Here is a 25,671-nt window from a genome sequence, read left to right as displayed (position 1 = left end):
CATTGACGAGAGAGGGAGGAGAGCAGCGTTGGGCTCCATGATGTTTATTTTATCTTAATTACACAAGTATAAATGACACCAAATTATTTTAGATATAGGAGAGACATAATTAGTCTTCTGTTTTAGAAACATCACTAAATGGTCACCATATAGCATGTGGACTGGAGGCAGAGAGACTTATTAAGAACAATGTAAGAAATGGTCAGTGCTTGAACTAACCAAGGTATTGATAGAAGAGGATGGGCAGGATAGACTTGGTAGATCAGTAGACTTTGATGAGTGAGTGAATGGTGGCGAATGAATCAAAGTACTTTAACTCAAAGATTTCTGACCTGAGAAACTATCTAGATGGGTGGCACAGTGGTCAATATAGGGAATACAGAAGGAACAGCAGGATGCGTCGGGGGAAGAGTAAACCCCTTTTGGATATGTCTGTTATATATCCAGGGTAGTGATATCAAATAGGCATATGGTCACATGGGAGTTTCAAACTAGCATTGTAGATTTAGGAGTTATCAAGCATAGAAAAGATGTGAGAAGATGGAACCCCAGGGGCTGATTAGACAGAGAGGAAGAAAATAAGGAAATATGAATGCAAAATAGGCAGGTTTAAGAAATGAGTGGTCATAGATGTCAGGTGATGCAGGTAGATTTTAAGGCCCAAAGAGAGAATCTGAAAATTAAAAGGTCAGTGGTGAAAGTGTGGGGTAAGTGGGTGGGTAGCACAATTAATGGGAAGGTGATTGTAGGTGTGACTTCAGTTTTTTGTTTTTATTAATTTTTTAATTAAAGAAGCAGAGGTTTGAGCTTATTTAAATGCTAAGCAAAAAGAAAATCAGTAGAGAGGGGGAAGTTGAAGATTCAAGAAAGAACCAAAGTAATTTAAAGAAATGAGTTTCTAAAGGAGATGGGGGTCAAGGCCAGAGGTGGTAATACTGATTATCCTTGAATAAGAAAAGAGATTGACGCACTTTTCTGTAATTGAAGGGAAAGGAGAAAGCAAGGTTAGAGGTGTAAATAAGTTTATAGGTAAAAGTATGTTAAATAGGTCCCACCTGATGGCTTCTGTCTCCAATGAAGAAGGTTATTTACTGAGAGTGAGAGGGGGGAGGGAGGGGATGGATTAGGAAATACGCTAGGTGCTGGTGATGTTTAGGTCTAGCCTCATTTTCCATAACTGTATATCTATTGCCATTTCAACTTTCAGTCCTACCATAGTAGGACTTACTTTGAGTCTTGGGATCAAAGTAAGGATACCAAGAAATTTGAGGAACGCTTTTTGTCTCAATATAGGGCTCAAGTCAGCTATTTCTTTCCTTTTTGCTTCTCTCAGAATTTGCTTATAAATCGAACTTAAAATGTGATGATGTCTGGGACAGGTGGGTAAGGTGCCCGTAATCTTTACGAGGAATGGTAAGAGTTGATTTAATGTAAAATTTCGTTGCTAGTAGCTTTTTTGTTTTAATATTTTGTCCCATTGCTCAGACTTTGAAGAGCACCTCCTAGAAGAGCCCTTTTTTTTTCTCTTCTATCTCACTTTTCTGCTTGATCTGAGCTATCAGGCACCTGAGATCTCCCCAGTCCCTTAAAAAAGGTGAATTGGCTTTTCATTCTGCAAGATGTAAGGCAAACTGTAAATGTGAATAAATAGACTACACAAGAATTTAGATAAATATGATTAATCCAAAATAGTTAATGATGGTTTTTAAATAGTTTCCCAACATTTTGTGTTGCATTTTATTAAAATATTGCTTGACATCACTGTCAAAGACAGAATATTTAGCAGAGTGAAATGTGGATGTGATCCCTTTAAGGGAGTGGTTCTCAAAGTGTGGTTCTCGGATTAGCACCATTGGCATCACCTGTGGGCTTGTTGGAAATGCGGATTCATGGACCATGACCTACTGAATCAGCATCTCTGGGAATGGGGCCCAGAAAACATTTAACAAGCTTTCCAGGTGATTCTTATTTCGTATTAACGTTTGAGAACCCCTCTGAAGTCATAATTGTGTATCTTTATGGTATAGGAAGTGATGGCAGTTTGTTGGTAGAAGGGGCCTTGTTCATCATAAAAATTGTTTGTTCAGATCAAAGGTATGTTCTCTGTTTGAAAAATCTGTTATAGCCACAGAATTGTTGCAGTTTACTTTTTGTTATGAAAAATGTCAAATTATAAGAAAAACTTGAGACACTAATATAATTAATAATACATATACAATTAACATTTTGCTATATTTGCTCCCTTTTTATTTTTCTGCCTGACGTATTTTAAAGTAAATTACAGATATCATTACGTTTGATCCAGTGGTTAGGACTCGGCACTTTTACTGCTGGAGCCCAGGTTCAATCCCTGGCTGGGGAACTAAGATCCCGAATGCCCTGTGGCATTGCCAAAAAAAAAAAAAAAGCCTTTTGTATAGCTAGTTTATTCAAACCAGAATCAGTCAAGGATTATGAATTGGATTTAGTTGTTAGGCCTCTTAAATCTCTCTTAATCTAAAACAGCCCATTCCGTTTTCCCCCAACAGTAGGTATTTAATCTAGCAGGTTCTAGCCACTGTTGTTTGCCAAGAAATAAAAGAAATATTTAGTTAAGGAGTCAGATCCAAAAATACAGTAGTAGTCCAAAAAAAACTCTCTAAGGCTTTGTATAGTGGAGTCCTCAAAAGAGGCTTAATCTGGCAGAGTGACCATTAAGAGTAGAACTGAAAGAGCAGAGGTTAAAAATTCATTTTTGTAATTCCTTTAACTCCTAAATTAGCACTTGACTTTTTAGGTGTAATTTGGAGGCTGCTGTTGTTACTTATGAAAATAATTAATTTTTGTTTTACAGTGGGCAAATCAAACTAGCAGATTTTGGACTTGCTCGGCTCTATAATTCTGAGGAGAGGTGAGTCATTCAACAAAATTACATGCGGGAAATAGAAAAGAGTCTTTTTCATTCTTGGATATGCTAGTATTCTGCAAATTGCAATAACTCTCTGAGTTCCTAACTTTTTTCTAAATGTGTTAGAAAAAAGTTCCCTAATTTTCTAAATGTGTTACCACCTAGATTTTAGACAGTAAATTATATCTAAATTCTTGACTCTGCCTTAGACTGAAATAAATCAACCCAAATTGGAATGGAAGTTATTTCTTCATCACCTTCTGTCCAGTTTACTTTTGAACTCTTAGGTTGCTATGGAGCTGTTTTGATGATCCCGTCTCCAGTTGGCAGCTATTTTAATTTGCATTTAATTGTACAAGTATTTTTCATCAGAAACCATTGTAACCATTGTAAATTTATGTCATGGTTATGATTTACATTTCAGCCGCCCTTATACAAACAAAGTCATTACTCTGTGGTACCGACCTCCAGAACTTCTGCTGGGAGAGGAGCGTTATACGCCAGCAATAGATGTTTGGAGCTGTGGGTAAGGCTTTTTTCACCTTTTCTTTTGTTTGTAACTCACAAACTGTTGAATTTGTAACCTGTTTTATCTCTACTTTGGCTTTTTGCCGCTCTTACTTAAGTTCAAAAGGATGGGGATCAACTTTTAGCCAAATTTCAAAGAAATCTGTTGAATATTTCTTAATATCAGACACATATTTTTTTTTAACATTTCCCCAATTTTCTTTTTTTTTTTTTAAGCTTACTTTGAATTTGGATCCAAATACATTCAAGTAAGGCTCATAGATTGTAATTGATTATCTCAAGTCTTTTAATTATAGATTCCCCCTCCATCACTCTTAGGATTTTTTCCCCCCTCTTATAATGTTTTTTAGAAGAAACTGGGTCATTTGTCCTACAGAATTTCCCATAATCTGGACTTTGCTGGTTGCATTCTCATGGTGATCTTTTAGCATTGTTCTCTATTTTTTTTATTTCCTGTAAATTGTAGGTGTAAATTTCCTGTAAATTCAGGTTTGATTCCCAATACCCACTGACCCTGAAACTATTTTACAGGTGGTTTTGAGTACTTCTGACAGATTACATAGTCACTTGTACATCAGAGTTGGGGGTAGGTAGCAGTGGGAGCCTCTGCCCATAGTACAGGCAATAACTGGATACATTATCTGTAGAGAACTTAAAAACAATTTAAAAATGCATTACAAATTAGTCTACTTTTTATTATCCTCTTATACAAGCAGTTCTAAACAATGTCTAATAAAATATTCATCCCTATGGGAGCAGATTTACACATACACACACCACTTTATATAATATGTAATTGTCTCTTTTTGAAATGTTATTAGCTATTAATGATCCACATCCATCAATCCATTTGTGGTTGTTTTGTGATACGATAGTCTAATCATTTTATTCTTTCTTGAAATAAAGACAGTTTATCTATTTGGGTACAGATGATACAGAAAAGGTTTAATTAGGGAATTCCCTGGTGGTGCAGTGGTTAGGACCCCATGCTTTCACTCCTGAGGGCCTTGGTTTGATCCCTGGAAGGGGAACTAAGATTCCACAACCTTCATGGCACAGCCAAAAAAAAAAAAAAAAAAAGTTGAAAAGGTTTAATTAAAGGTTGAATTATTTCATTTTATTTACCAGTTTTCAAAATAATGAGGTGGCTTACTATTATCCTCCAAAGATGACCAAAGAGAAGTTATTTGGGGTTTGTTTTTTAGTTTCATTATGAACTCATGGATTTAAACAAATTTGACATGTTTTAATTCGTTGTAGTTATCATCTTTATTCCTCTTCAAACTGTCCAGTCTTTGGTCAGTGGGAGTTTATGCAGGTTAATTCTTGGGACCTTTTGACTCAACCATATTAGTCTTTGATAGCCTTCATTGTTTTCTGGTTCTAGGCTCATCCTGTTCATTTCCTGCTACAGACCTGGAATTGGCCATTTCTCTAAGGAGTCTTAGTTCCTTTTAGTACAAAATGATACTTAGAGGCCACAATTTGTATGTTAGGGGCATAGACATTTAAATGGGCTGTGTTTGTTGTTTCATTTTTTTTAATATATAAATTTAGTTTATTTATTTTTGGCTGCGTTGGGTCTTCGTTGCTACACGTGGGCTTTCTCTAGTTGAGGCAAGCAGGGGCTACTCTTTGTTGCTGTGCGCAGGCTTCTCATTGCGGTGGCTTCTCTTGTCGTGGAGCACGGGCTCTAGGCACGTGGGCTTCAGTAGTTGTGGATTGCAGTCTCTAGAGCACAGGCTCAGTAGTTGTGGCACACGGGCTTAGTTGCTCCGCGGCATGTGGGATCTTCCCGGACCAGGACTTGAACCCGTGTCCCCTGCATTGGCAGGCGGATTCTTAACCACTGCGCCACCAGGGAAGTCCCCTAGTTAATTGTTTTCTTACACTGTATGATTTATGTATGCACACTGACCTTGACCTCCGTACTTTAGGATTCTGACACACATACTTCCCAGTGGAGCGTATCACTTTTTTCCATTTTCTCTCCTCTGTTAATGTCATTCTTTAAAAGGAGCAGTATAGGGCTTTTATTTCAAAATTCAAAAGGGTGATGGAGAAAGAGCATAATTTCTGTAGTAGCCTACCCAATTCAAATGAAGCTTTAGTTAAATTTTACTGACTCAAGCTGGGCGTGTTTGTGTTCTGGACTATTTGCTCTAACAGTATTAGCATTTAAATTGTCACAACTAGGCTCTAAAGTTAATGCCCCATTAAGATGCACAGGGCAAGTTCATAGCTCTGTTGGTACTATTTCTGTGCAACCTGCTACATTAGTGCAGTAGCAAAGTGTTGATTACATAATGATGTCTTCCCCACCAAAGGACTGGAAACTGAAATAAAACACAATTGGAAATTAAAATTATAGAAAATTATACTTTCTTTAAAGCTCAGTGACTCATTGAATTGAGATTTTGCTTGACTTTTGATGTGCACTTACTGCTTTGGTGATCCATGGTAGTCTCTCAGAGGATACTTTTGTGGGATGTTCTTGACAGAATTAATTGATGGAGCAGTTCAGTTTGAAAATCCGGGGAGAAACCAGAAAGACTAGTACAACACATTATACCTAGAGTGTAAAAAATCATCTGGGTTTGTTCTTTTTGCGTTTTATTTTACATGTTGTGATAACACTGTATTTGGAATTTGATTTGGCAGTTAATATTAGAAACAGAATTAAATTTTACTTATACTTTTCTTTCTTTGGATAAGGTTTGTGAGAATATTGGAAATAAGAATTTGAGGTTAACAAATACTAAAAGAAAGGTGCTAATAACTTTAAAAGCTGGGTTTGTTTGCTTTCTCAAATTTTGTCAAGCTGAAAAATTTCAAAGTTAAACTATATACAGTTGTCCCTCTGTATCCACCGGAGGATTGGTTCCGGGACCCCCTGCATCCAAAACGCAGGGATGCTCAAGTCTGTTATATTAAATGGTGTAGTGTTTGCATATAACCTACACACACCCTCCCACATATCCTCCAGTATACGCTCAATCATCTCTGATTACGTATAATACCTAATACAATGTAAATGCTGCATAAATAGTTGGAAATACAATGTAATTGCTGTGTAAATAGTTGCCAGTGTGGCAAATTTAAGTTTTGCTTTTTGGAACTTTCTGGAATTTTTTTTCTAAATATTTTCAATCCATGGTTGGTTGAATCTATGGATAGGAACCTATGGATACGGAGGGCTGACTGAAAACGTTGGTTTTGGGAATATTTGTAAATTAATCTCATTTCAGAGCACAGGTTAGAAGAGATGCGTTCACTCTTTTGTTCCCCACTTTTTGAAAAAAAAAATATTTCAGGCACACAAAAAAGTATAGAGTATTCATGTAATTTTTTTCATGTTTTAAATTTATTTTGAAATAATTTTAAATGTACAGAAAAGATGCTAGAATAGTACAAAGAACTTTAGTATAACCTTTATCCAGATTCACTGATTTTTTTTAACCTTTCAATTGAGATTTACAATAAACTGCATATATTCAAAGTGTATAATTTTTTTGACATATTATTTATATACACCAGTGAAACCGTCACCAAGGTCACCTCCAAAATTTTCCATGTGCTCCTTTGTAGTCCCTCTTTACTGTCCATACCATCCCATTCCCAGGCAACCACTGTTCTGCTCTCTATCACTTTAGATTGATTTCCATTTCTAGAATTTTATGTAAACAGAATCATACTATATATGCTCTTTTTTCCCTATGGCATCTTTTTTTTTTTTTTTGCAGTACGCGGTCCTCTCACTATTGTGGCCTCTCCCGTTGCGGAGCACAGGCTCCGGACGCGCAGGCTCAGCGGCCATGGCTCACGGGCCTAGCCGCTCCGTGGCATGTGGGATCTTCCCGGACTGGGGCACGAACCCGTGTCCCCTGCATCGACAGGCGGACTCTCAACCACTGCGCCACCAGGGAAGCCCTGCCCCATGGCATCTTTTACTCAGCATTAATTATTTTGAGATCATTTGTGTTAGATTCACTAATTTTTTGTTTGTTTGTTTGTGGTACGCGGGCCTCTCACTGTTGTGGCCTCTCCCGTTGCGTAGCACAGGCTCTGGACGCGCAGGCTCAGCGGCCATGGCTCACGGGCCTAGCCGCTCCGCGGCATGTGGGATCTTCCCGGACCGGGGCCCGAACCCGTGTCCCCTGCATCAGCAGGCGGACTCTTAACCACTGCGCCACCAGGGAAGCCCAGATTCACTAATTTTTAACATCTTGCCACATTTCCTTTTATATTCACATATGTATATATTATGTGGTATGTATATGTATTATATATATGTACTTACATATAATACAACGTACAGTATATACATAGAATAAAATGTGCGTTTATATATGTATACCATATATGTTTTTCCAGAACTATTTGAAAGTAGTTCTATGTATCATGCTCCTTTCCCTCTTAATATTTAGTGTACGTTTCCTAAAAACAAAAATATTCTCTTACAATCACAGTATAATTATCAAATACAGGGAATTTAACATTGATACAATATATTTAATAGAGTACTTTAACCTACATTCCATACTCTGATTTTGTCGGTACCCTCATAATGTCCTAGAAACAATACTTCACCTGATAGAGGATCCAGTCCTTTATCATATACTACATTTAGTTTTCTTTCTTTAATCTGGAACAGTTCCTTAGCCTTTTTTTGGTTTTGATTTTGGCTGGAATATTCCATAAGTGTTCTTTTTTAAGTTTAGTTGATTTATAATATTAGTTTCAGGTGTACAACATAGGGATTCAGAATTTTTGTACATTATGTTTCATTTAAAGTTACTATAAAATATTGACTATATTCCCTGTACTGTACAATGTATGCTTGTAGCTTATTTGTTTTATACATAGTAGTTTGTAGCTCTTAATCCCCTACCCCTATCTTGACCTTCTCCAAGTCCCTCTCCCCATAACCACTAGTTTTTTCCCTCTATCTGTGAGTCTATTTCTGTTTTGTTATATTCATTCATTTGTTTTATTTTTTAGATTCTACATATTAATGATAATATACAGTATTTGTCTTTCTCTATCTGACTTATTGCACTAAGCATAATACCCTCTAGGTCCATCCATGTTGTTGCAAATGGCAGAATTTCATTCTTTTTTATTTCATAAGTGGTTTTTTTTTAGGGTATTACATTTGTATTTACATGAACCCTGTTTGCCTCTTACTGATGATGTTAATTTTGGTTACTTGGTTAAGGTGTTGTCTTTTTTCCACACTAAATAGTTATCAGTTTTCCTTTTGTAATTAAGTAATTTGTGGAGAGATACTTGGAGACTGTGTAAATATGTCAATATAGTTTTGAAAGGCCTTTTCAAAATGGTAAGAGTGTTTAAGCATAATGTGTTTGAAAGTCCTATTGAAACTGATCCTGACTGATGACAATAAACTTTTCTTTACAAATACAGTGCCAAGAGGGCTGTACATGTACATAGTGCACATTCTGTAGAGCAGATGAATGAAAAAGGCTAATATTCTTTTTGCTGAAACTGCTGAGCATCTTTGTAAAATTGAAGTGTGTGTTTTTCAGTGTTTAGTTATTTCCTAAATTTACAGTGGAATTGATAAAAAAGGCTTCTTGACTCCTTTTTTCTGCTTATAGACTGTCCTTTATAGGTGGCAAAAGTTTGATCTACCAGCAAATCTAAATCTTTTGTACTATTTTCACTGCAAGAAATATTTTCTTTTATGAAACTCAGACCCTGAGTTTTGGGCTTATTTAGTATATCAGATACAGTCTGATATACTATAAAAGTTTATTGAGACACACTTTAAATAGGCTCCAGGGATTTCTCTTCTGACCTCTCATTTTTATTCTTTCTAGATGCATCCTTGGGGAACTGTTCACAAAGAAGCCAATTTTTCAAGCCAATCTGGAACTGGCTCAGCTAGAACTGATCAGGTACAGCTGTGCATGTGCTCTGAGTGCCCAGGGGTGATAGGTAATCTCATCCTCTAATTTCTAACACTTTTCAGTCATTCTACTAAGTGAGTTTATGCTCCTTATGTCTACGTAAGTTTCTCTTCACTCAGTCAGGTTTACCATATATTTTGTCATGGGTTGTATATGGAAAGAAGTTGTATTCCACTTACTTCTTAGGTCTTTCTTGGCATTTTTTTTATTAGTTCTTCATATAAAAGCATGCTGTTTTCAGGATGGCTGTTGCATTCTTATTTAGGTTAGATTAAGATCAACTTTATCCAGCAAACATTCGTTGAGCCTGTTCCTAGAGCCTGAGATAAATTCCTATCTCTGTTAAACTTTAGGATTCAGAGATAAATAAGATAGGTCCCTGCTCAGAGAACTCAGAGTTTAGTAAGTGATGCATCAGGTAAACAGATAATTATAAAAGGGAGTCTGTAATAGAGGATTTGGGGAAGGTCTGGGGTTGGGATGGAACTTGAGTTTTGTTTTCTGTTTTGTTTTATTTCTTTTCAATAAGATTAAGGGGAAGAATACGACAGGCTAATATAGACCTTTTTTTTTTTTTTTGTGGTACACTGGCCTCTCACTGTTGTGGCCTCTCCCATTGCGGAGCACAGGCTCCGGACGCGCAGGCGCAGCGGCCATGGCTCATTGGCCTAGCCACTCCGTGCCATGTGGGATCTTCCTGGACCCAGGCACGAACCCGTGTCCCCTGCATCGGCAGGCGGACTCTCAACCACTGCGCCACCAGGGAAGCCCTAATGTAGACTTTTTTTTAAAGGTGGTGTGTAACTCATGTGTTATGCAGTAAATTCAGTTTTCCATCAAAATTCCAGACTTAGGCTCTCTTCTGCTAGTTTTCCCTTTTAGGGACATTATGGGACCAGCTCAGCGCTTTGAAATTATTATTAACTGAACAGAACAAAATTGGTAGTTGAAACCTATGTGGAGGATTAAGAACATGTTTTACAAAACCAAATCTGTGGATCATTTTGGACTATTGTGCCAGTATTATCTCTTCACTATCATGTAACCAGTCTTTCTGTCCTGTTCCTTCTGTCCTTAAAGCAGTGCGGTCAGGTTTTATCTCTCTGCATGCCTTTTAACTTAATAAGCCAAGATCCCCCAGACCTGAGGAGGTAATAATTTCTGCTTCTAGAATCTCCAGAATTTATGATGCTGACTCACTGACTTCCTTGTTCTTGCTTTTTGCTTTGTTTTCAGTCGACTCTGTGGTAGCCCTTGTCCAGCTGTGTGGCCTGATGTTATCAAGCTGCCCTACTTCAATACAATGAAACCGAAGAAGCAATATAGAAGGCGCCTACGAGAAGAATTCTCTTTGTGAGTTTGACAAATGTGTACATCTAGTTTCTGTGTTTGGCTGTTGTTTGGACTTGACTTTTTCCTGTCCTAGGGAGTTAGTGCTGTCCCAATTTATTATGAAAACACACCATAGGAAAACATTTTATTTTTGAGCAGTATGAGTTTTATCATAGCCCTTTTGTAATTTTCTCATATGAAGGCTTTAGCTGATAGAAAACCATTTTATTTTGAATGATATACAAGTTTTCTCATAGTCCTTTTGATCTTCCTAAAACAAAAAGAATAAAACTGCTGGCTTCATGTTTTCTACCTGTATTACTATTGCATTTCTTGAATCCTTTGTGGAAGTAAATCTGCTTGCTCGTTTAGCCAGGTTCCAACTCCCTTCCCATAGTTTTACATGGAGCTGGAAATTCAGAGACCTTTGACATAAGGTTACCGGTTTAAGAACTGTGGGGTCATTGTGAACTCATTCTTTCTCTCTTCCTTTTCACAGCATTCCTTCAGCAGCACTTGATTTACTGGACCACATGCTGACGTTAGATCCTAGCAAACGTTGTACAGCTGAACAGACCCTGCAGAGTGACTTCCTTAAAGATGTCGAGCTCAGCAAAATGGATCCTCCAGAGTAAGTGCTGGTGGCCATGTAGTGACCCTAAACCTTCCCGAGGCTTCAGGAGATGAGAAACTCAAAATAATAGGTTTTTTAAAAAAGGAACTGCAGTGGCCAACCAAATAGAGAGGTGTCCTTGAGTATTATGGTTGATAAGTTTATTGCTTTATGTTTTTTTCTTAAACAAGGAATAGATTTAGATATGATATTTGTTCTAACTGGACTCATGCTATCTTCTTTTGTCCCTGGATCCCCAGCATATTGCTCTATATAACCTCTTTGAAAGTATTGCTTCTAATTTTTGCTTTTAACCATTTCATCTTTTTTAATTCCCTATATCTGTGGTGACCATGTTATCCCACACGTGCAAGGACAGTCCTAATTTTAAATAGTTTGTCTCACTATCAAGCCATATGTCCTGAATTTTGATATAGAAAATATGGTCTATGAATGTGTCTTTCTTCCATCAGAATCTTATTAATTTCCTGTATTGTATGAGATCCTCAGAGGTTCTACACTCACATCTCACATTCTGATAGATAAAAATCTTTGACTCTCACTGACAGCATTATAGCTTTCATGTCAGAGTTTTTGGGCATTTCTTTCTTATAGAAATACTGTGTATCTTAAATGTATGAGATGTTAGTACACGAACAGGTAATATCTACAAATCTGATAATCCAAAGAAATGTTCGAATTCATTTATTGTGTTTGAATTTTGATACACTGAATGTGATTGAAATATGTAAGCTTTTTAGTAAAAATTGGAAACTTGTTATAGAGAAATTTTGGCTATGATAATCTTTATTGTGGTAAGGTTTGACTTACTGGAATTTATTGAGTATAGGAAAGTGTGGAAATATGTTAAAATATACTAATAAACCTCACAAATGAAAATATCCAGTCATGAAATTCAGTGGGCAGAAAGAAGAAAGAACCAGTTTTTTGGTCCTTACAGACCAAGTAATACATAAATCGATTTTACACAGAGGTGATTTAATCATGATATTCTCACGTGGTTCCAAGATTTAAATTACCTTGCCTGGACTTTTTGTAGATATTAACAAGGCAGTCACCTCTGTTCTATTTATTCCCAACTGAAACTTGACCAGTAAAGGTCTCCTTTATTTTTGTTATGCCAAGCAAGAACAGTTATAAAACTTAACTGTTTGACTGGAATATGGGCATTTATATAGCAAGTGTGTCTGTGGTATTAGCAACATCTTCATTTCTCACTGTAGAAAGAAATTCTTTGGGCTTTTGGATTTTTAGTTTCTCAGACTACAATATGCCATGATTCTATTTACACTGCTACTATCTGTTTACTAACTTTTCTGGTTAGTTTTATATTTTCCTTATCCTTTCTATTTCCCCTTGCTCTTTGCCTTCCCATTTTATTTTATTTATTTTTTAAAATTTATTTATTTATTTTTGGCTGCGTTGGGTCTTCATTGCTGTGCGCAGGCTTTCTTTAGTTGCAGGGAGCGGGGGCTACTCTTTGTTGCGGTGTGTGGGCTGCTCATTGTTCTGGCTCCTCTTGTTGCAGAGCACAGGCTCTAGGCGCATGGACTTCAGTAGTTGTGGCTTGTGGGTTCTACACGCGGGCTCAGTAGTTGTGTCACATGGGCTTAGTTGCTTCATGGCATGTGGGATCTTCCCGGACCAGGGATCGAACCCAGCGTGTCCCCTGCATTGGCAGGCAGATTCTTTTTTTTTTTTTTTCCCCCGGTATGCGGGCCTCTCACTGTTGTGGCCTCTCCCGTTGCGGAGCACAGGCTCCGGACGCGCAGGCTCAGCGGCCATGGCTCACGGGCCCAGCCACTCCGCGGCATGTGGGATCTTCCCGGACTGGGGCACGAACCCATGTCGCCTGCATTGGCAGGCAGACTCCCAACCACTGCGCCACCAGGGAAGCCCAGGCAGGCGGATTCTTAACCACTGCACCACCAGGGAAGCCGCTGCCTTCCCATTTTAATCTCTTGTTCCTCCATTCACTCACTACTGCATTCCCACACACATTTCTTTTGTCTTTTTCCAGCCTCCCCCACTGGCAGGATTGCCATGAATTATGGAGTAAGAAACGGCGACGGCAGCGACAAAGTGGTGTTTTGGTAGAGGAGCCACCTCCACCCAAAGCCTCTCGAAAAGAAACTATCTCAGGGACAAGTGCTGAGCCTGTGAAGAACAGCAGCCCAGCACCACCTCAGCCTGCTCCTGGCAGGGTGGAGCCTGGGGCTGGGGATGCAATAGGTCAGTGCTGGCAGTGCTGGGATAGAGCCTTTGTGCTTTTACTAAGCACTTGGCAGATTTTGAAGGTCAAGTGCAAGGGTGTGTGTGTGTGTGTTTTGTTTTGTTTTTTTGTGGTACGCGAGCCTCTCACTGTTTTGGCCTCTCCCGTTGTGGAGCACAGGCTCCGGATGCGCAGGCTCAGCGGCCATGGCTCACGGGCCCAGCCGCTCCGCGGCATGTGGGATCTTCCCGGACCAGGGCACGAACCCGTGTCCCCTGCATCGGCAGGCGGACTCTCAACCACTGCGCCACCAGGGAAGCCCTGTGTGTGTATGTGTGTTTTAATTTAAGATTAGATTACCCATGGCTCTCTAACATAACTGGAGCCCTGTTTTATGTTAGATTTGATAAGACCTTCTTAGAATTTAATCATGTTAAGTCACAATTGCTAAATGTAGTTAGTTCTGTAGCCTGTTATTTGATCTAAATATATCAAAAACTGTGTAATAATGAATTATTATAAACAACAAAGTAGCTCTCCTGTGGTGCAACCATTTTTTCTGAACTACAGCTATTCCTTCCTTGGCTCATTTTTCCTTCCTTGTCCACTTAAAACAGTGGTTTTCAATTCTGGCTGCACATTAGAATCATCTAAAAAGCTTTAAATGTAAACACCTCCAAACAATTGCCAGATCTCTAGGGATGGGACCTGAGGCTTCTGAATTTTAAAATCTCTCCTATTCTCATTGTAAAGCAATTATACTCTAATAAAGATATTAAAAAAACAAACAAAAAACCTCTCCTATTCTGATGTACAGTAAGGGTTGAAAATCACTGACCTTGAAGAATATAGATAAAATGAAGTCACTTTTACTCACAATACAGAGATGTTTTAATTAGTCCCTGTATTTTTAAGTGAAAATATAAAGAATAACAAATGTGTCATGACAGTTGGAGGCATGAAAAATGAGACATTCAAAGTGAAACTTCATTCATTGGGTATTGTAAGTTGCTATTGCCAATTGAAGAAGGCAGAGGTCCTTGCCTTGCCTCATCCTCTTATATTGGCTCAACTGTCTCTCCACAGGCCTCGGTGACATCACACAGCAGTTGAATCAAAGTGAATTGGCAGTGTTATTGAACCTGCTCCAGAGCCAAACCGACCTGAGTATTCCTCAAATGGCGCAGCTGCTTAACATCCACTCCAATCCAGAGATACAGCAGCAGCTGGAGGCCCTGAACCAATCCATCAGTGCCCTAACAGAAGCCACTTCCCACCAGCAGGACTCAGAGCCCACGGCCCCAGAGGAATCTTTGAAGGAGGCACCCCCTGCCCCAGTGGTCCAACCTTCCGCAGAACAGACAACCCCTGAAGCTTCAAGCACACCAGCTGACATGCAGAATATGTTGGCAGTTCTCTTGAGTCAACTAATGAAAACCCAGGAGCCAGCAGGCAACCTGGAGGAAAACAACAGTGACAAGAACAGTGGGCCACAGGGGCCCCGAAGAACTCCCACAATGCCACAGGAGGAGGCAGCAGGTAAACAGACCGGTCATGAATCTCATTGAGCTCAGGTGCTGTTGATCCTCTTAAAAATCTCTTAACATTTTCTTTTTCACATCAGTGGCCTCGGTTTCAGTCTTTCTGTCACCTAGTCTACAGGAGAACATAGCACCAAGTGCTGTATTTCTTGCCCAGCTTCTTTTATTTAAGTCTCAAAGCTTCTTAAAGCACCTTTCATGTACTGATTGTTTTTCCATCTTTCCATTTCCTAGGAAGTAGGTAAGTAAAGTCCCTGTGTTCTCACACAAGGAAACCACAACTGTAGCTAGTGATGCATCTTGAACCACTGTGTGTGTGGTGGCCAGCTAGTATTGGCACTTGAAAATCTGCCTTCCAAACAAACCATTATCAGATTGTACAAATAGTCAATTGTACTCTAGTATAGTGGATGCTAGATACCAGAGTCTCGCCAGAAACATACAGTCAAGAAAGCCCTAATAAGATATCATTGTTAATCTCCTGAAGAATAATTTGAGATTTCTAAGTAGATAATTAACAAAGTACATTTCCTTTCCAAAAAATAGCATATAAAAATGATTCCTTTAAATCTGTGTTCCTGAAAGAGATAATTAAATGGACCCCAGATTAGGAATTGAGCATTATATTAAAAAAAAAAATCTGAAAAAAGGAAATATGTATACCTTGATCTCAGATGACCACAGCATACAATTTATTCGAGGGAAAAGAAGTTTAAATTTTCTAATGAATTCTGATTCACAGTCTTTACTTGCAAAATCTTTACTTATCTGAAAGTGATTCCAACTCCTTGGAAATTTTTGCTGTCCATGAAGACCCCATGAATTGGGGAATGAGAAGATGTACAAGGTCTGATGGGGTACACTAACCTTCAACTTTTAGGCTGTTGCATTCACATTTCATATGGGTTGGTATGGAGAATATATGCCTTATTTCCACTAGCACAAGGTCAAATATATAAACTATTTATCATATGTAAAGTTAAAAAAAAAACAGAAGGTAACATAAATAAAATTACCCGCTTACTTTATAGATAGGGAAACTGCAATCCAGGGAGTTTAAATAAGCCTGCCTATGGTCCCACTGCTGAAATCATATTATTGGCAGAGGCAGAACTAGAATTCCTATACTTTGTTAATGTGTTTCTTTTTAATGTGTTTCTTAATTCACTTTGCTATTATGCCATAACAATTCTAGTTGTTTTTAAGAGACTCCAGGACGTGGAATAACAGAGAAAGCAAATCTAGAATTAAAGTAGGCCTTTTTGTCTTATCTCTCATACCTTCCTTCCTTGCACCACCACCCACCCCCCAACCAAAAAAAAAAAAAATTCAGCTATAATCAAAATATCTGAAAGAAGTTGTTCAAGTTCAATGGCATAGTGATTGAAAGAAATTCACCCAGTAATTGAGTCAACAAGCTATCAGCCAAATGGTGAAATTGAACTAAAATTAAGGCCTGGCTCATGGCCAGAAATTGTTGGATTTACTTTTCAGAGGAGAGTAGAAATGCCATTCCTAATGATTACAGTCACTTTTGGATTATCCCGTTGGTGTCTCTCCAATGTCTCTATGTTCTTGTTTCTCCCCTGCTACCTCTCATTTGGCCATTTTAGTGTTCATTAGCACTTCCACCAGAGGGCAGACTGAGTTAGCCAGAGAAGGTAAAAATCTATCACTTTGGCTACTGTTTAGCTATTCTGTACTCGTTGGGAAAGGGTTTTGGTTGAAATCTAATGAGTAAAATGAAGTTTTAAGTTATTTGTGTATTTCATTAATCCCTCCCGCCATCGGTACAGGCTGTTAAGGATTGGCATTATTGTTAATACTTTGAATCTTATAACAGTATGTTTTTTTAATGTGATCTTTACTTTTAATTCTCTTAAGATGTTTTATTAACCTTTAATAGTTCTTTACAATCCATCTGCCTTTGCTATTTTGAAATAGTCTTCATCCTCTCATACATGTGAAAGAATGTGAGCTCAAGAATTAGTTCTGTTGAAACACAACTAGGCTATTTACATAAAAGGCAAATATGAAAAGTAGTATAGATGGAAGAAAATAAGTGTAGCTTTGTCCATTTTTGCAGTTAGGCATTTTTAAAGTTGTTTGCCCTTAGTATTAAAAAAACAAACAAACAAAAAAAACCCAAAAAAACTGGTGTTCCATTTCATGTACAGACCAAAAATACTTTAAAAAATAACTGGTACTGTGATTGATGTTCTTATGTAGTGAGATATGTAGTGTTCACGGCAAAAAGCTCTGAAATCTATAGATGTTTGTAGTCCAGTTAGCTCTCCTTTTTCTGGATGTCTACTTTTCAAGTTGTGAGTTTTCTATAGCTAATTCTTTTGTCCTTTAATTCAGTTTTCTCTACCACCTAGTCAACCAGCCAGTCTGTTAACAAGTAGCTTGGGTGCGTATTGTATATAGGATGACCACCTTGTCCCTGTACTGTCCTGGTTTTAAAACTGAAAGCAACCTGGGAACCCCCTCAGTCCCAGGCAAATTGGGACTCTTGGTCACCCTACTTGTATGTTACACACCGACCTTATCCTCCTACTGCTCAACAGTTTTGTAGTGTTTTCAGAGTACTTTCATCTGCACGCTAAGGGCATGCTTACTTTCCTGATTGTTTTTGCAAAATATAATTGTGATAAATACACAACCAAAATACCTAATGATAACTATAAAAACTACTTTTGGCTTGCCTGAGTAATGACTTTATATCACAATCTCAGATAATAATAAAGAATTGATTATATGGACATTTAAAAATATGCTTCCATAGGGAACAGAAAAATCAATCATTTGGAAGATATCCCAAAACTTTAAGTCTTTTCTTCAGCAGGATGACTCCCAACTCTCTAAAGTCACAGTTCTGATTGTACTTGGTTTTGTGTGTCCTCAAACTCACGCCATTGTACATGTCTAGTCTCTTGCCTTGGCAGGAGTTCATTATCAGACAATGATTGCCATGGTTAGGCAAAGTAATCCAGCAGTGGGTGACAAAAACTTTAGGGAGTGGTTCTAGTAAGATCTTTGGAAAGACAGAGTGTAGTATTAGTTCAATACATTTCTAAATACTCGTTTCTTGTCACTGTCTCCAAGATAAACAGATGTTTATCAACATCCCATTCTGCATGACATTGCTATAGTGATTTTTTATAATTACTGTAACAAAGGAAACTGAATGACAGTATGGTGGTTAATATCCTATTCTTCAGAATGTGATTATGGGGAAAAGGGACTCAAGTTGGGAGAAGCAAGTGTATAATTTATACATGACGGTAATGGAAGGTTTTTACTTTATTTCAGCTCTCCTGTATATTCTTTTAGTTCTGTTTTACGTGTTAACCTTATATCATCAAACGTTCTGTAAAATGTGTTAGCTAAGTCCATATAAGGTCTCCTATTGTACAGCAAGATTATGTCCTAGATATGTGACCACAGCATTTGTATTGTTCCCTCTCATCTTCCTTCTTTCTAATTTTCATTAATGTTTTGATCCAACAGCAAAAAAGGGGCGGGGAGGCTACCAACAGCCTACATATTAGGACAATTCCTTAAGGAAGGAAATGGAGGAAATCTCAGACAAAAATCAGGACAATCATTTGAAATATATGATCTTTTTACACCAGCTGTTAGATCCAGAATGCAACTGTTTTACTTTTAATCACTTGATTTTATTTATAAATTGCGATTTCCTGATCCCAAGGTTTTATTCTTTATATATATTTGGTTACTTGTATTGATATTTGTTTATGTCGGGCAGTGTGTGTGTGTGTGTGTCTGTGTGTGTCTGTGTGTTTGTGTTTATAGTCACATGTGATTTTTAAGATGGTGTTTAAAAGAAGTAACCCTTCCACAGCATGTCCTCCTCACATTCTTCCACCAGAGAAGAGGCCCCCTGAGCCCCCCGGACCTCCACCGCCGCCACCTCCACCCCCTCTGGTTGAAGGCGATCTTTCCAGCGCCCCCCAGGAGTTGAACCCAGCCGTGACAGCCGCCTTGCTGCAACTTTTATCCCAGCCTGAAGCAGAGCCTCCTGGCCACCTGCCACATGAGCACCAGGCCTTGAGACCAATGGATTACTCCACCCGACCCCATCCCAACAGGACTTACGGAAACAATGATGGGCCTGAAACAGGGTTCAGTGCCACTGACACTGATGAACGCCACTCTGGTCCAGCCTTGACAGAATCCTTGGCCCAGACCCTGGTGAAGAACAGGACCTTCTCGGGCTCTGTGAGCCACCTTGGGGAGTCTAGCAGTTACCAGGGCACAGGGTCAGTGCAGTTCCCAGGGGACCAGGACCTCCGTTTTGCCAGGGTCCCCTTAGCATTACACTCAGTGGTCGGGCAACCATTCCTGAAGGCTGAGGGAAGCAGCAACTCTGTGGTACATGCAGAGACCAAATTGCAAAACTATGGGGAGCTGGGGCCAGGAACCACTGGGGCCAGCAGCTCAGGAGCAGGCCTTAACTGGGGGGCCCCAGCTCAGTCTTCTGCTTATGGAAAACTCTATCGGGGGCCTACAAGAGTCCCTCCAAGAGGGGGAAGAGGGAGAGGAGTTCCTTACTAACCCAGAGACTTCAGAGTCCTGAACGATTCCTTCCCTATCCATCCTTCCACCCAGTCCTCTGAACCTTTAATGAAATCATTTGCCAGAGTGAGGTAATCATCTGCATTTGGCTACTGCAAAGCTGTCTGTTGTATTTCTTGCTCACTTGCCACTAGCAAGCGACTTATAAAATAGTGATGTTGGCACCAGTTCCCCCTGGATGGGCTATAGCCAGAACATTTACTTCAGCTCTACCTAGTAAATATAAGTAGAGAATACGGAGAGGGTCATTAAATTGAAAAGTAAATGTTTAATTAGTTCATTGCCTGTACTTCTTGAGCAGAAGAAAAAGGAAACAGTTTCAATTCTGAGATGGTTCAGGAGAGGCTCTCTTTAGGTTTTTAAAGTTTTGTGGGTTTTTTGTTTTTGTTTTTTTAAGAGAATAGTGTTCACAAAATTTGAGCTGCTCTTAGGCTTTTGCTATAAGGGAAACAGAGTGACTGGCTGATTTAAATAAATGTTTCCTTCCTCTCCACCATCTCACATTTTTGCTTTCAAGTGAACTCTTTTTTTACCCCATTGAGCATCTTGAACATACCTTTTTTCCAAATAAATTGCTTGTCCTTAAAGTTTGCTCCACTTTGAGAAAAGACATGCCCTATCTCTCCCTGCACATGAAGCAGGTTGTAGAAAGTGGCATTCTTGGGCAAGTAGGTAGACTTTACCCCATCTCTTACCTTTTTTACCCCATCTTTATAGTTTTTCTTTCGCTCTCTCTCTCTGTCCTCTCTTTTTTGAGGCATTTGTTTGGAAAAAAATAATTGTTGAGATGCCCAAAAACCTGGGATAATTCTTTACTTTTTTTGAAATAAAGGAAAGGAAATTCAAACTCCTATATTGTTCTCTGTAAATCTTCAATTCTAAAATGTTTTTTGGTTTTTTTAAAACCACGTTCTGATGGTGAAGTTGATTTGTAGATGCAACCAGCCTAGGACATTGCTGCTGAGCTAGGATAGGAGATGATGCCTCCATACATGGAGGGCTACTAAGATCAGTTAGCATACATATTGTTTACGCATATATTTTTATGTCAAGAAAAACCTTTGAAACAGAGCATTGTAATATTGTCAAAGAGAAAAAAATACATCCTGAAAATACATGGAAATGTAACTTAGTTTAGGGTGGATATTTTTCTGAAGATGTATCACTACCTGAGACCTTTTTTTAAAAAATAATTTTAAAAGAGCAGACCATAAGAAAGAACAGTATTGACATATACACATCTCAGCATGTATATCCTGCCAATTCTTTTAGGGATTTTCCTCCAGAGAGGTTTGATTTTGGTTTTGGTAAAAGGGGTTAAATTATGACTTCATGGCAAGAATTTTGCCTTATTATAAACAAAATGGAAGAGGGAAAGGCTTTCAGGGTGGGATAACCTGGGAGGTTTCTCATTCTGGCTTCCAGTTTTGTGTGAGTACCAGCATATAATGTGTTTTAAAAACATAAACATTTAAATAAATTATCTGCACAGACCTAGACCTTTGTGAAACGTAGGTTAGTCCCGTTTTACAAAGAAAAGGCAAATACGTTTCAACATCTTGGAGAATAGTTTACAGACCTCAACTCAAAGTTTCATGTTTCAATGCCAAGTTCTTATATTAAAAAATAAACACTACTTGTAAGAGAGAGGTGCGTTAATTAAAAAATAAAACAAAAACAACAACAACAAAAAAACTTTAAAGAAATGAAAGAAGAACCCTCTTCTGATACTTACATGAAGACTATTTTCCCCTGTTACTGAAATAGGCAGATATTCGGTGTGTGCATTTCTTTATTATTCTCTGGGTTTTGGTCTGGCCTTGCCCTCAGGGCCAAACACTGATTAAAAAGAGAACCTTCTAGCCATTTTGGCATTGATGGCTTTTTATACCAGTGTGTCCGATTAGATTTGCTAGGCTCACTGACATGCTATTGGTAAATTGCATTAAAGTTCATCTGAACCTTTTGTCTGTTGACTTCTTAGTCCTCAGACATGGGCCTTTATATTTTAGAATATTTGAATTAGAGTCATTGAGCCCTGCTCTCCCATTTTTGATTAAAGAACTTAAGCCTTGGATACTTTCAAAAGTATCCAGTGAGAAAAATCGGTTTCCCATCAAATATGAATAAAATTCTCTATATATTTTAATTGTATTTTGGTTATCAGCAGTCATCAATAGTGTTTTTCCCTCTCCACCCCTTATTTTTAATTATGCCAAATACTCTAAATAATATACTTAAGTCTCCATTCCCCCATCCCTACTACTAGGGATGGGGGTGAGTATGTGTGTGTGTGTGTTTGTGTATGTATGATCCCATCTCAACCCCCACCCCCATTTTGGGAGTCTAACCTTTAAAAAGAAAAAAAATATTTTGGACTATTTCTAAAGGCGGAGGGACAAAGAAACAACCTGTAATCTGTCTGGAGGAAGAAGAGGTATTTGCTAATTTTTCAGCTATGTTATCTATAAACGTGATGGAAGTACAGGTTTGGCAGAATTTCTGCTTGGCTATTAGAAAATTACAAACCCAATTATATTCAAAAGTGGTTTTGGTTTTAGTTACTGAACCATGGGAGATATTGTCCATTAAATACATTATTTTGAACAGATGAGAAGTCTGATTCTGTTCACGAATGAGAGGCAAAACTGGTTTGACCATGATCATTTTTGTGTTTTGAAAACAAATTTGCCTGACCCAGTTTCTTTAGTTTTTTCCTTCAACTGTCCATGGGAACAATAAGGATTTGAAAACATCAGATCTATATGTTTAAAAGCAGGGCAGTTAGCACAAATTTGTAAGTAGGATTTCTGTTAGCTTATTCCATAGACATCACCCAACCGTGTGTGTGTGTGTGTGTGTGTGTGTGTGTGTGTGTGTGTAATATGCATATATAGTTACAGTACTAAAATGGTTACCAGCAGGTTTTGAGAGAGAATGCTGCATCAGAAAAGTGTCAGTTGCCACCTCTCTCCCTGATTTAGGTTCCTGACACTGTATTCCTTTCTCTCTCTTGTTTTTGCCCCCCATCGGGTTTACCTTGTCTATGTATAGATATTTTGTAATATATTAAATTTTTTCTTTCAGTTTATAAAAATGGAAAGTGGAGATTGGAAAATTAAATATTTCCTGTTACTATACCACTTTTGCTCCATTGCATTTACTTCTTAATCTGTACCCTTTGAGCAGATCTAATTATATGTATAAAGGGCATTTCTCCTCCACTTTATCCTAGGGGTTCTTTGTCTCAGAATCTCTGTAGACTCATAAATTATCACAAAAAAAAAGTTCTCAGGATTTGAAGAGGTGCTTCAAAACACTAGACTAGGAACTAGAGAATAAAGAATTGGGGGAAATCATAAGATGTGATTTTCTAAAGTAAGAAACAGTTGTACAAAAGTAATGATGGTGCTAGGCCATCAAAAGAGTTGAGCTTCATGTACCCTGACTCCTCCTGAAAGGAGAGGTAAGTGGGTTTGAGCTCAACTGTCATCAAGAGAAGTTGGTAAGAAGCTGTTTAGACCAAAAAAAAATAGTCTCTTAAATCAGAAACTCTCACCCTCACGCCAGTTCCTGTGTTGCCTTGAGTAGGGCCAGCATGGGGATGGATTAGTGTTGCTAGTTCTGTTGAGATTTCCTGATACATTGCCAATCCAGGAAGTAAATAGAAGTTATTTATAAGGGTAAAATTCCTATTATTTCCAAAATCTTTTCCTGTCTCCACATGAGAAAATTGCTTTCCCTTCCCTTTCATGGTTTAGGACACTGGGGACTAAACGTTCCCTTGTAATATGTGCTACAGTCCTGCTAGTTATGACATAAGTAGGCAGAGGACAGGAAAAAAAAAAGCATCAGGAGACAGGAAGAGGGGAGAACAGGTATCAGGAAGTTGTGAGTGGGGTAAGCAATCATACAAGGTTAAGGGGTACACCAGCACAAGGAAATTGGGAAGAAATCTGATTCAAAAACGTGATGATGAGGGTTGCCAGCTTGTTTTTGAATCCCCACAGTTTAAGTAAGATGTTTCCTTGCCTGTGGGCTGTCATGTCTTTACCCAGAAGGAGAATGGAGGGCTCAAGATTGTTCCACTTCCTGGAGTCCTGTGTTCCTTGTTACCCTCCAGAGAAAAGGAATTCGTTTTTGATCTTTATGTACTGCAAGTTCATGACTAGGAGTGTGAACTTCAACCTAGTAGAGAATATTGTTTCCACTTCATAGCAATGGCTGTCTTCAATTCTGGGCCTGAAAGTTGAGGACCTAACTAACCTGGACTTTTTTCTCTATCACACTCAAGGCTATTTCTAAGTAGAAGCCATACTGTTCAGTACCTAAATTTCTTGGGCACTATCTTTTCCTAGACAGGCATCCTTAACTGTGTGGTAAGGTTAATGCCTCAAGGAAGTTAACAGTTAATATTCTTTGTGCTGAACTGGGATTTACATTGTTACTAAAGACTGCCCAATAGCTTGCCTTTTTTTTTTTTTTTTTTTTTTGGTATTGAGTTACTTCTCTGTTCACAACTTAGTCATCCTGAACGGCTAGGTGGAATGGAAGTGGGGAGTTCCTCAAGTGAGTAAATATTCAAACATTCCAAGGGAAAAATGGAACTGCTGAGTCTTCTGGTTGTCCTGAGAGGAAAGGTGAGCATTCCTGGACACTTTGGTTAATTTTACTGTCCAGGTGTGGCATTTCTAGTGTTCCTATATAGCCTTAGGAATACTCTCAAGTGAGAGTATACTCCAAGCCAGTTGGGGGAGGTATGACACCTAAAGGAATTACTGGTGGTACTCTACCACTCCTCACCATGTGCAGCTATCTCTCCATCTCCTGTCCACCCACTTCCTTTCATTTCCTATTTTTCTCTCTTCTCCCAACTCACTACCCAACTCACATGCTTTAGTCCTGCCAGAAATATTGATTGATTAACCCTGCAGGGTATTTAGAGTTATTGCTGCTTAGTAGTTTTGAAGGGTAGTGAGAAGCAATTCAGGAGACAAATGTCTATTCCAAATCCTCAACTTAATGGGGTGAGAGGTGAAGGAGAAAGTAAGATAACTTTCTTATTGCTAAAAGCTATGAAAGGAGCTTTTAATATATGTTGTGTGGGGTACAAGAGATTCTTTAACTGGTTAACCTTTGCTTCTTCATTCTCTTCCCTCATATCCTGAGACTGTTGCTTTTGCTGATAACATTTCGAAGCTCGGTTGCAGATGGTGTCTATAGGAAGTAAAGCTTGATGAAAAGAGGGCCCTGCTATCCTTGAGAAAGCAGATGAGGGTTGCTTTGATGTCCTGGTGATTTAATCACTAGGTTGCCAAAACACTGGACCACTGGGTTGCTCTCATATCTCTGTCTCAAGAATTGCTAGTCCAAGGCTGAGAGAAAGAGGCTGATATGCAGTTAGTCTTTAATACTCCCTAGGTGGGTAGTTGTTAGCCAAGCCTTCTCAATATGCAGCCTTCAGCCACATCATACTTCTCTGGAATGAGAGGGTATAGCCATAAAGTAAATTCATTCAGACATATGTTCCCTAGGACCTGGAAATAGATGGATTTGGGGATGTTTTGCTCTGGCATAGTTGTAACCTGAAGATAATATTGATAGCTCTAAAAGAATGAAGGACATTGTATCCGAGCCAAACCATCCCTGACGCCGTCAACATGGAGAAACCTTAAAAAGGCTATAATGTAGCAAAGCTAAGTGAGGAGCAGAGCCTGGGTCTTTGAGAGCGTCTTGTCTTTAGTTGAAGGCACCTGCCTGATGGGTTGTCTCAAGGAGAGGATCTTTCTTCCTCTTGTGTTTGATGAGGGACACCCTTGGTGAGGATCAGCTTGTAGACAGATAGCCCTCCCTACCAAGGCTAACGCAGTTTTGAATGCTTTTGGCCCTGGAGAAAGGAGGCTGAATTCAGAGACCTAGAAAAGCCTAGGAGTCTGATCCCTTTTATAAATTCAGGAACTTCTAGGTTTGGCCTTGTATCAGTATTTGCAATTTCTGTTAGG

The 25,671-nt window shown here is 38.7% G+C and overlaps 1 protein-coding gene across 2 annotated transcripts in view; it reads left to right on the top strand.

The window, feature by feature from the left end:
- CDK12 (cyclin dependent kinase 12) overlaps positions 1-22,806 on the top strand; it is a 43,158-nt gene extending 20,352 nt beyond the window's left edge. For both annotated transcript variants that reach the window (XM_082679296.1, XM_082679295.1), the window contains exons 7-14: positions 2,834-2,890; positions 3,312-3,413; positions 9,259-9,336; positions 10,585-10,701; positions 11,180-11,311; positions 13,335-13,546; positions 14,613-15,065; positions 18,963-22,806. In XM_082679296.1, coding sequence (XP_082535422.1) covers positions 2,834-2,890; positions 3,312-3,413; positions 9,259-9,336; positions 10,585-10,701; positions 11,180-11,311; positions 13,335-13,546; positions 14,613-15,065; positions 18,963-19,648 — 1,837 coding nt within the window. In that variant the 3' untranslated portion in view covers positions 19,649-22,806. The remainder of the gene's footprint in view (positions 1-2,833; positions 2,891-3,311; positions 3,414-9,258; positions 9,337-10,584; positions 10,702-11,179; positions 11,312-13,334; positions 13,547-14,612; positions 15,066-18,962) is intronic.
- Positions 22,807-25,671: the final 2,865 nt, after the last annotated feature.

The sequence above is a fragment of the Grampus griseus genome (genome assembly GCF_964374135.1).
Source record: "Grampus griseus genome assembly, chromosome: 20".
Taxonomy (NCBI): Eukaryota; Metazoa; Chordata; class Mammalia; order Artiodactyla; family Delphinidae; genus Grampus; species Grampus griseus.
This window is presented reverse-complemented; position numbering and strand designations above follow the sequence as displayed.